The sequence below is a fragment of the Pelecanus crispus genome, chromosome 25 (genome assembly GCF_030463565.1).
Source record: "Pelecanus crispus isolate bPelCri1 chromosome 25, bPelCri1.pri, whole genome shotgun sequence".
Lineage (NCBI taxonomy): Eukaryota > Metazoa > Chordata > Aves > Pelecaniformes > Pelecanidae > Pelecanus > Pelecanus crispus.
The window spans coordinates 3,021,894-3,033,432 of NC_134667.1; the positions used below are offsets into that span (position 1 = coordinate 3,021,894).

The window sequence follows — 11,539 nt, forward strand, 5'->3', positions numbered from 1 at the left end:
GGAAGGGCAGCGCGACCCCGGAAGTGACGCAACGGAAGGGGAGGAGCCGTCGGGGCCTGCGCGCTCGGAGCACTGCGGCGGCCATAGAGAGGAGGTGGGAGGACTGAGCGTCGCCAGTGGCGGGAAATGGCGGCGTGAGGCCCCCGGCCCTACCGGGAAGTGCCCCAAAATCCCCCGAACTGGCCCCAAAAGGGCCCTAAAACCCCCTAAAATGGCTCCTTTGTGTCTCCAGGATCCCAAATTGGCATTAACAGCCTCCTCATGCCCCCAAATACCTCTCAGCCCCCCCCCAAATACCCTGTTCTTGCCCCAAAATATCCCCCAGGGACCCCCCAAATCGCCCCCAGAGTCCCCAAATACATCCTCAGGACCCCCCAAAATGACCGCAAATACCCCTCAGCCCCCCCTCAAATACCCTGTTCTTGCCCCAAAAGATCCCCCAGGGACCCCCCAAATGGCCCCCAGATTCCCCAAATACATCCTCAGGACCCCCAAAATGACCCCAAATACCCAAGACCCCTTCTAATGCCCCCAGGACCCCCAGAATGCCCCCAAATGTCCTCCCGGGATCCCCCAAAACCTCCAGGACCCCCAGAATGTCCCTAAATACCTGTCAAGACCCACAAATGTCCCCAAATGCCCTCAAAACCGCCCCAAAAGCCCCATCCCAGTCCTGCAATACCCCCCCAGAACCTCCAAACACCCCTCAGGACCCCCCAAATACCCCATCCCTGTCACCAAATCCCCCTCAGGACTCCCCAAAATGTCCCCAGCCACCCCCAGAAGCCCCCAAATGCCACATCCCTGTCCCCAAGTCCCCTCAGGGCCCCCAAATTCCCCCCTAGGGTCCCCAAAATGTCCCCAAATCCCTGCCAGGACACCCAAAATGCCCCCCAGACTCGCCCCCAAATATCCCTAGGACCCCCCAAGTGCCCCATCCCTGCCCCTAAATTGCCCCCAGGACCCCCAGATAACCCCCAGGACCCCCTACATGTCCCCAGATGCCCTCAAGCAGCCCCCAAAATGTCCTATCCCTGCCCCTAAATACCCCCAGGACCCCCAAAACACCCCATATACCTCTCAAGATCCTCCCCCGAACCCCAAAATGTCTCATCCCTGTCCCCAAATTCCCCTCAGATTCCCCCAAAAGCCATATTTCTGTCCCCAAATCTCCACTCAGGACCCCCCAGAATGTCCCCAAATCCCCCCAGGGCCTCCCAAAACCTCCGGGACCCCCCACATGTCCCCAGATGCCACCAAGGATCCCCCCAAATGCCCCATCCCTGTCCCCAAATAACCCCAAGACCCCCCAAATGTCCCATCCCTCTCCCTAAATCCCCCCCCAGAAACACTAAAAGCCCCATTTCTGCCCCCAAATACCCCCCAGGACCCCCAGGTCCCCCTCAGGACACCCCAAAAGCCCCATCCTTGTCTCTAAATCCCCCCCAGGACCCCCCAAAATGTCCCCAGTCACCCCCAGGAGCCCCCAAATGACACATCCCTGTCCCCAAATACCCCCAGGACCCCCAGAATGTCCCCAAATAGCCCCCAGGGCCCCAATACCCCCCAGGACCCCCAAATGACCCCCAGGACCCCTTAAAACCCCATCCCTGTCCCCAAATCCCCCCAGAACCCCCCAAAATGTCCCCTGCCACCCCCAGGACCCCCGAAAATGTCCCATCCCTGTCCCCACATACCCCTCAGCACCCCTAAAAGCCCAATTTCTGAGCCCAAATCCACCCAGGACCCCCCAAAATGTCCCCTGCCACCCCCAGAACCCCCCAAAATGTCCCCTCCCTGTCCCCACATACCCCTCAGGGCCCCCAAAAGCCCAATTTCTGCCCCCAAATCCCCCCAGGACCCCCCAAAATGTCCCCTGCCACCCGCAGGACTCCCCAAACTGTCGCCTCCCTGTCCCCACATGGTCCTCAGCACCCCTAAAAGCCCAATTTCTGTCCCCAGATCCTCCCAGGACCCCCGAAAATGTCCCCTCCCTGTCCCCAAATCCCCCCAGGACCCCCAAAACCCCCATCCCAGTCCCCACATACCCCTCAGGCCCCCCCAAAATGCCGCATATCTGCCCCCAGATCCCCCCAGGGCTCCCAAAATCCCCATTTTTGTCCCCAAATCCCCCCCAGCACCCCCCGAGTTCTTAGGGCGTCCCCCCGGGGGCGTTTCGGGGCCACCGGCAGGCGCTAGGACCCGGGGGAACCCCTCAGGCTCCCGCCCTCCGAGGGCACTTCCGCCCGGCCTGGGGCGGGGCGGTGACGTCGGGCGGGTTGACGCGCATGCGCGACGCCCGGCAAAGGGCGGGATTGGCGGCGGGCGGCGCTTCCGCTTCCGGGGGTGCGAGAGCGACGCGTGCGGCCCCGCGTGGAGTAGCGGCGGGATGAGGCCAGGTGGGAACTGGGAGGGACTGGGATGTACTGGGGTATACTGGGAGGGGCTGGGAAGGGACCGGGGGGCGTTGGGGTTAACTGGGAGGGACTGGGGTGTACTGGGATATACTGGGAAGGGAGTGGGATGGGACTGGAGGTAACTGGGAGGTATTGGCGGGCACGGGGGGTAACTGGGAGGGACTGGGGTTAACTGGGATATACTGGGTGGGACTGGGGGTAACTGGGAGGGACTGGGAGGCACTGGGGTAACTGGGAAGGGGCTGGGGGGCACTGGGTGTAACTGGGAGGCACTGGGGATAACTGGGAAGGGGCTGGGAGGGACTGGAGGCTACTAGGGGTAACTGGGAAGGGACTAGGAGGGGACTGGGGTAACTGGGATGGGACTGGGAGGCACTGTGGGGTTACTGGGAGGGAGTGGGAGGACTGGGGGTAACTGGGAAGGGGCTGGGGGTGACTGGGATGGGTTTGGGATAACTGGGATATACTGAGGGGTGCTGGGGGTAACTGGGAGGGACTGGGAGGGGACTGAGGTAATTGGGATATATTGGGAGGTCACTGGGGGGGACTGGGGGTAACTGGGATGGGACTGGAAGGCACTGTGGGGTTACTGGGAGGGACTGGGGGGCATTAGGGGTAACTGGGAGGGAGTGGGTGGACTGGGGGTGACTGGGAAGGGGCTGGGGTGACTGGGATATACTGGGGGGCATGGGGGGTAACTGGGAGGGACTGGGAGGGGATTGGGGTAACTGGGGTATATTGGGAGGTCACTGGGAGGGACTGGGGGGGTTTGGAGGTAACTGGGATGGGACTGGGAGGCGCTGTGGGGTTACTGGGAGGGACTGGGGGATTACTGGGAAGGAATGGGGTAACTGGGAGAAATGAGGCAGTACTGGGAGGGAACTGGGATAGACTGGGGAGTAACTGGGATCACTTAGAGGGTGACTGGGAGGGACATGGGAGGGGTGGTTGGGCCAAACTGGGAACACTGGGAGCCTGTGGGGGTGTTACTGGGCGGGAACTGGGAGCCTCCTGCAGTCATCCCAGTCTGCCCCAGTGCTCCCAGTTGCCCCAGTCTGACACTGGCTCCCGGCAGGTTTCAGCCCCCGGGGGGGGCGCGGCGGCGGCGGCCGCGGGGGCTTCCGGGGAGGCCGAGGTGAGTCTGTCCCCTCCCAGTGCTCCCAGTAAGGCCAGTCCCGCCTCTACTGGGAGCCCCCCTTCTTTTCCAGTCTGCCCAGTTTTCCCCCAGTTCCGCCCCCCCAGCCTGCGCAGTTCCTCCCCAGTATGTCCAGTTACCCCCATCTCTCCCCCTACCATCCCCAGTACCCCTCCGTATCCCCAGTTTGCCTCCCAGTATGTCCAGTTACCCCTATTCCCCCTCCCAGTATGCCCAGTGCCGCCCCCAGCATGCCCAGTTACCCCCAGTCCCCTTCCCAGTATGCCCACTTACCCCCATTCCTCTTCTCAGTATGCCTAATGCCCCCTGTAGCATGCCCAGTTACCCCCATTCCCCATCCCAGTATGCCCAGTTAACCACTGTCCTTTTCTTGGCATGCTCAGTACCCCCCCAGTATGTCCAGTCCCCCCCAGTTTCCCTTCCCAGTATGTCCAGTTATTCCCAGTTCCCCCTTAGCGTACCCAGTTCCCCCCCAACCCCCCCAGTATGCTCAGTCCCCCACAAGTTCCCCCCCAGTATGCTGTGTTATTCTCATTCGCCCTCCCAGTATGCCCAGTCCCTGTGACCCCCTTCCAGTACGCCCCCAGTATGCGTAGTTTCCCTCCAATGTCCCTTCCCAGTATGCCCAGTTATTCTCCAATCTCCCTCAGCTTTCCCAGTATGCCCAGTCCCCCCCAACCTCTCCTAGTATGCCTAGTGCTTCCCAGTTCCCCCCAGTATGCCCAGTTCCCCCCCAATCCCCAACTCAGTATGTCCAGTTTTCTCCCAGTATGCTCAGTCTCCCTCAGTCCCTTCCCGCATGCCCAGTTCCCCCCAGTCCTGCCCCCAGTATGCCCAGTTACACCCCCCCCATTCCCCCTCCACTTCCCCCCCCCCCCCAGTTCCCTCCTAGTATGCCCAGTCTCTTCACAGTTCCCCCTCCCAGTATGCCCAGTTCCCCCTCCCAGTATGCCCAGTTCCCCCTCCCGTTCCCTCCCCCAGTCCCTCACAGTATGCTCAGTTCCCCCTCCCCATCTCTCCCAGCATGCCCAGTTCCCCTCTAGCCCCTCCCAGTATGCCCAGTTCCCCCTCCCAGCATGCCCAGTGCCCTCCAGGCCCTCCCAGTATGCCTAGTCTCCCCCCCGTTCCCCCTCTACTTCCCCCTCAGCCCCTCCCAGTCCCCTCCAGTTCCCCTCCCAGTATGCCCAGTCCCCCCCAACCCCCCCAGTTCCCCTCCCAATGCCCCCCCCCCAGCATTCCCAGTTCCTCCCAGTAAGCCCAGTTCCCTCTTCCCACAGGTGGCTCCTTCCAGCCCCGGGGGGGCGCCCGTGGGGGCGCCCGCGGGGGTGGATTTGGGGGGCGGGGGCGAGGAGGCCCCGCCCGGGGGGGGCGGGGGGGCCGGGGGGGCCGCGGCGGCTTCAAGGGGGGCAAGAAGGTGACGGTGGAGCCCCATCGGCACGAAGGTACGGGGGGGCAGTTTGGGGGTCCCGTGGGGCAGTTTGGGGGTCCCATGGGGCAGTTTGGGGGTCCCATGGGGCAGTTTGGGGGGGCTGTGGGGTGGTTGGGGGCAGTTTGGGGGGGCTATAGGGCAGTTTGGGGGGGCGTGGGGTGGTTGAAGGCAGTTTGGGGGTCCCATGGTGTAGTTTTGGGGGGCTGTGGGGAGGTTGGGGGCAGTTTGGGGGGTCCCATGGGGCAGTTTGGGGGGGCAGTGGGGTGGTTGGGGGCAGTTTGGGGGTCCCATGGGACAGTTTTGGGGGGCTCTGGGGCAGTTGGGGGTCCCATGGGGCAGTTTTGGGGGGGCTCTGGGGCAGTTGGGGGGCACTTGGGGGTCCCATGGGGCAGTTTTGGGGGGCTCTGGGGCAGTTGGGGGTCCCATGGGGCAGTTTCGGGGGGCTGTGGGGTGGTTGGGGGGCACTTGGGGGTCCCTGACCCCCACCCCCCCAGGGGTGTTCATCTGCCGGGGCAAGGAGGACGCACTGGTCACCCGCAACCTGGTCCCGGGGGAGTCGGTCTACGGGGAGAAGAGGATCGCCGTGGAGGTACTGGGAGGGGAGTGGGGGTAACTGGGGGGGGACTGGGGGTAACTGGGAGGGACTGGGAGGGAAGTGGGGAAGGCTAAGAGGCACTGGGGGTAACTGGGAGGGCACTGGGGGTAACTGGGAGGGCACTGGGGGTAACTGGGAGACACTGGGGGTAACTGGGAGACACTGGGGGTAACTGGAAGAGAATTGGGAGGCACTGAGAGAGGGCTGGGGGTAACTGGGAAGGACCTGGGGGGTACTGGGAGGGGACTGGGAGGGAAATAGGGAAGGTTAGGAGACACTGGGGGTAACTGGGAGGCACTGGGAGGGGATTAGGGGGAACTGGGAGGGAGCTGGGGGCAACTGGGATGGGGTGAGGGGGCACTGGGAGGGAAGCTGGGAGAGCTAGGAGGCACTGGGAGGACACTGGGGGTAACTGGGATGGGACTGGGAGGGGGGTGGAGGTAACTGGGAGGGGGTACTGGGAGGGACTGGGGAGAACTGTGAGGGATCTGGGGGGACTTGGAAGGGAATTGGGGGCACTGGGAGGGGACTGGGGGCAACTGGGAGAGATGAAGTAGGCCGTCAGGACCTTAGGCTCCATACTGGGAGCACTGGGAGGTGACAGTGGGGAGGTGTGGGTGTGCGTGGGGTGTCACAGGTGGTGGGTGACGCGTCCCCGGGTGTCCCTGTCCCCAGGACGGTGACACCAAGGTTGAGGACATCACCAGAACCTTCTCAGAGCCCATACTGGGAGCACTGGGAGGTGGCAGTGGGGAGGCGTGGGCGTCCATGGGGTGTCACAGGTGGTGGGTGACGCGTCCGTGGGTGTCCTCGTCCCCAGGACGGTGACACCAAGGTGGAGTACCGCGCCTGGAACCCGTTCCGCTCCAAGTTGGCGGCCGCCATCCTCGGTGGCATCGACCAGATCCACATCCGCCCGGGGACGAAGGTCCTCTACCTGGGTGCCGCCTCGGGGACAACCGTGTCCCATGTCTCTGACATCGTGGGACCGGTAAGGACACGGGGCCACCGGCTCCTTGGGGACGTCACCGTGGGGTCCCGGGGTGAGGGGACACGAGGATGGGGTCATCAAGCTCTAGGGACAGCCTAGAGATGGCATCTCCCATCTTCTTGGGGACATCCTTGAGGTCTTTTGGGGTTGTCACCATAGGGTCTGGAAGCAGGGGGACGTGGGGGTGGCACTGTGCGTCCCTTGGGGACATCAGCGTGGGGTCCCGGGGTCTTGGGGACGTCACCGTGGGGTCCTGGGGTGAGGGGACACAAGGGTGGGGTCATCAAGCTCTAGGGACAGCCTGGAGGTGGCATCTCCCATCTTCTTGGGGACATCCTTGAGGTCTTTTGGGGTTGTCACCATGGGGTCTGGAAGCAGGGGGACGTGGGGGTGGCACTGTGCATCCCTTGGGGACATCAGCGTGGGGTCCTGGGGCGAGGGGACACGAGGATGGGGTTGCCAACCCCATGGGGACAGCCTGGAGGTGGCATCTCCCATCTTCTTGGGGACATCCTTGAGGTCCTTTGGGTCCGTCACCACAGGGTCTGGACACGTGTCCAGACCTCCCAGCAGATCGTCCCCAGAGTTGTCCCCCACCATGGGGACACCAGCGGTGTCCCAATGGGTGGTGGCTTCACCTCACTAGAGGTGTCTTCCACCTTGGGGACACCAGGATGTCCCCATGGGTGGCAGTTTCATGTCTGTGTAGATGTTCCTCATCTTGAGGACCCCAGAGATGTCCCTATGGGTGGCAGCTCCATGTTGCCAGAGCTGTCCCCCACCTTGGGGACACCAGGATGTCCCCAGGGCTGGCAACTTCATGTCCTTGGAGATGTTCTTCACCTTGAGGACCCCAGGGATGTCCCCATGGGTGGTGGCTCCACGTCACCAGAGCTGTTCCCCACTTTGGGGACACCAGGATGTCCCCCAGGGGTGGCAGCTTCGTGTCCCTGTAGTTGTTCCTCACCTTAAGGACCCCAGAGCTGTCCCCATGGGTGGTGGCTCCACGTCACCAGAGCTGTTCCCCACTTTGGGGACACCAGGATGTCCCCAGGGGTGGCAGCTTCGTGTCCCTGTAGTTGTTCCTCACCTTAAGGACCCCAGAGCTGTCCCCATGGGTGGTGGCTCCACGTCACCAGAGCTGTCTCCCACTTTGGGGACACCATGGATGTCCCTATGCGTGGTGGCTTCATGTCACCAGAGCTGTCCTCTACCTTGGGGACACCAAGATGTCACCAAAGGTGGCAGCTTCCTGTGTAGGTGTTCCTCACCTTGAGGACCCCAGGGATGTCCCTATGGGTGGTGGCTTCACGTCCCCAGACCTGTTCCCCACTTTGGGGACACCAGGATGTCCCTATGGGTGGCAGATTCATGTCCCTGGAGGTGTTCCTCACCTTGAGGACCCCAGGGATGTCCCCATGGGTGGTGGCTCCATGTCACCAGAGCTGTTCCTCACCTTGAGGACCCCAGGGCTGTCCCCATGGGTGGTGGCTCCACATCACCAGAGCTGCCCCCCACCTCGGGGTCCCCCTGCTGTCCCCACGACGGTGGGGTGACCTCCCTGTCCCCAGGAGGGGCTGGTTTACGCCGTGGAGTTCTCGCATCGCTCCGGCCGTGACCTCATCAACGTGGCCAAGAAACGCACCAACGTCATCCCCATCATCGAGGATGCCCGACACCCCCACAAGTACCGCATGCTCATCGGTGAGCCAGGGTGGGGGGCCCGGCGTGCTCTGGGGGTGCCGGAGAAGAATTGAGGGTCTCCAGAAGGTCTAGGAGAAGATTTTGAGGGTCGTCAAGGTGGTCCGGAGGTTTGGGAGAAGGTCTGGAGGCACCTTGAGAGGTTTTTGGGGGTACTTTTGGGTGTTGTGGGGACATGCAGTGGGTCTTGGGGTGCTTTGAGGGACCTGGAGAAGAATTTGGAGGTCTTGGGAAGGTGTAGGAGAAGATTTTGGGGGTCATCAGGGTGTTTTGGTGGTTTGGGAGATCTGGAGACACCTCGAGGTACCTGAAAGAGGTTTTTGGTGTGCTTTTGGGTGTAGTGAGGATGTATGGTGGGCCTTGGGTTGTTTTGAGGGACCTAGAGAAGAATTTGGGGGTCTCAGGAAGGTCTGGGAGAAGATTTTGGGGGTGATCAGGGTGGTCTGGAGGTTTGGGAGAAGGTCTGGAGGCACCTCAGGGTACCTGAAAGAGGTTTTTGGGTGCTTTTGGGTGTTGGTGGGGACGTACGGTGGGTGTTGGAGTGTTTTGGAGGTCCTATGATGGGTCTTGGGGTGTTTTGAGGGACCTGGAGAAGAATTTGGGGGTCTTGGGAAAGTGTAGGAGAAGATTTTGGGGGTCTTCAGGGTGTTTTGGAGATTTGGGAGAAGGTCTGGAGGCACTTTGAGAGATCTGATGGAGATTTTTGGGGTACTTCTGGGTGTTGTGGGGACATACGGTGGATCTTGGGGTGCTTTAAGGGACGTGGAAAAGAATTTGGGGGTCTTGGGAGGGTCTAGGAGAAGATTTTGGGGGGTCTTCAGGGTGTTTGGAGACGGGAGAAGGTCTGGAGGCACTTTGAGAGATCTGATGGAGGTTTTTGGGGTGCTTTTGGGTGCTGTTGGGGTCTTGGAGTGTTTTGGAGGTCCTATGGTAGGTCTTGGGGTGCTTTGAGGGTCCTGGAGAAGAATTTCAGGGTCTTGGGAAGGTCTAGGAGAAGATTTTGGGAGTCTTCAGGGTGTTTTGGTGGTTTGGGAGAAGATCTGGAGACACCTTGAGGTACTTGAAAGAGGTTTTTTCGGGTGCTTTTGGGTTTTGTGGGAATGTACAGTGGGCCTTGAGGTTCTTTGAGGGACGTGGAGAAGAATTTGGGGGTCTTGGGAGGGTCTAGAAGAAGTTTTGAGAGGTCCTCAGGGTGGTTTGGAGATTTTGGAAAAGGTCTGGAGACATCTCGAGGTATCTCAAAGAGGTTTTTGGGGTGCTTTTGGGTGTTATGGGGTGGGTCTTGGAGTGCTTTGAGGGACCTGGAGAAGAATTTGGGGGCGTCAGGAAGGTCTAGGAGAAGATTTTGGGGGTCCTCAGGGTGTTTTGGAGATTTGGGAGACGGTCTGGAGACACCTCAAGGTACCTGAAAGAGGTTTTTGGGGTGCTTTTGCGTGTTGTGGTAACATACAGTGGGTCTTGGGGTGCTTTGAGGGACGTGGAGAAGAATTTTGGGGTGTCAGGGAGGGTCTAGGAGAAGATTTTGGGGGTCTTCAGGGTGTTTTAGAGACTTGGGAGAAGGTCTGGAGGCACCTTGAGGTATTTGATGGAGGTTTTTGGGGTGTTTTTGGGTGTTGTGGGGGTCTTGGAGTGTTTTGGAGGTCCTATGGTAGGTCTTGGGGTGCTCTGAGGGACCTGGAGAAGAATTTGGGGGTCTTGGGAGGGTCTAGAAGAAGTTTTGGGGGTCTTCAGGGTGTTTTGGAGGTTTGGGAGAAGGTCTGGAGGCACCTCGAGGTATCTCAGCGAGGTTTCTGGGGGTGTTTTGGGGGTTCTGGGTGTGTTTTGGAGGGTCCTGGGGAGGTATTTTGGGGTCCCAGGGGATGTAGGAGACAATTTGGGTGGGGGTCTTTGGGGTGTGGGAGACGATTTGAGGGCACCTGGGAGAGGTTTCTGGGGTGCTTTTGGGGGTCCTGGAGAAGAGTTTTGGGGTCCTGGGAGGTAGGGGAGAGGATCTGGGGGGGTCTTGGGGGGATCTGGGGACATCTGAGGCCACCTGAGAGAGGTTGAAGGGGTTCTTTGGGGGGGTTGGACATTTTGGGGTACCCTGGAGGGGGCTGTGGGGGATTTGGGGTTTCTGGGGGGGGTCATGGACCTTTTTGGGGTGCCTGGGGGAAGATTTTGGGGTGTCTGGGGGAGGTTGGGGGGGGTTGGGGTTCCTGGGGGGGGGGGTCATGGACCTTTTTGGGGTGCCTGGGGGAAGATTTTGGGGTGTCTGGGGGAGGTTGGGGGGGGGGGGTTGGGGTTCCTGGGGGGGGGTCATGGACCTTTTTGGGGTGCCTGGGGGAAGATTTTGGGGTGTCTGGGGTATGTTGGGGGGGGGGTTGGGGTTCCTGGGGGGGGTCATGGACCTTTTTGGGGTGCCTGGGGGAAGATTTTGGGGTGTCTGGGGGGGTATTTGGGGGACCCAGTGGAATTGGGGGGATTTGAGGGTGCCCCTGATTTTGGGGGGCGCCCTGGGGGCGGTCAGAGGATATGGGGGTGCTGGGGGGGAATTGGGGGGATTTTGGGGTGCCCAAGGGGAGTCAAGGAGATTTTGGGGTGCCCCTGACTTGGGGGTGCCCTGGGGGGGTCGAGGGGGATTTGGGGGTGCTGGGCAGGTAAGGAGGGGCAGGGGGGTTTCAGGGGTGCCCCTGATTTTGGGGGGGCATTGGAGGGGGGATTTTGGGGTGCCCTCAGGGGGAGGTTGGGGGCATTTAGGGGTGCTGAGGTGGGGGTCAGGAGGATTTTTGGGGCTCCCCTGATTTCAGGGTGCTTTGGGGGGGTGGTGGGGCAATTCCAGGGCACCCCCTGATTTTGGGGTACCCTGGGGGGGACTCAGAAAGATTTGGCGGTGCTGGGGGGGGTCAGGGGATTTTGGGGTGCCCCGACTTGGGGGTGCCCTGGGGGGGTTGAGGGGGATTTGGGGGTGCCTGGGGGGGGGGTAATGGGGGGGGCAGGGGGGTTTTTAGGGTGTCCTGTGGGGCATTGGAGGGGGGATTTTGGGGTGCCCTCGGGGGGGGTTGGCATTTAGGGGTGCTGGGGTGGGGGCGGGAGGATTTTTGGGGCACCCCTGATTTCAGGGTGCTTTGGGGGGTGGTGGTGGGATTTCAGCGTGCCCCTGATTTTGGGGTACACTGGGGGTGCTCAGAAGGATTTGGCGGTGCTGGGGGGGGGTCAGGGGGATTTTGGGGTGCCCCTGACTTGGGGGGGTTGAGGGGGATTTGGGGGGGTA

The 11,539-nt window shown here is 61.5% G+C and overlaps 1 protein-coding gene across 1 annotated transcript in view; it reads left to right on the forward strand.

Annotated features, from left to right (window-relative positions):
• Window positions 1–2,389: 2,389 nt before the first annotated feature.
• FBL (fibrillarin) overlaps window positions 2,390–11,539 on the forward strand; it is a 13,835-nt gene continuing 4,685 nt past the window's right edge. The window contains exons 1-6 of the mRNA XM_075724836.1: window positions 2,390–2,399; window positions 3,493–3,552; window positions 4,851–5,015; window positions 5,497–5,591; window positions 6,418–6,588; window positions 8,160–8,292. Coding sequence (XP_075580951.1) covers window positions 2,390–2,399; window positions 3,493–3,552; window positions 4,851–5,015; window positions 5,497–5,591; window positions 6,418–6,588; window positions 8,160–8,292 — 634 coding nt within the window. The remainder of the gene's footprint in view (window positions 2,400–3,492; window positions 3,553–4,850; window positions 5,016–5,496; window positions 5,592–6,417; window positions 6,589–8,159; window positions 8,293–11,539) is intronic.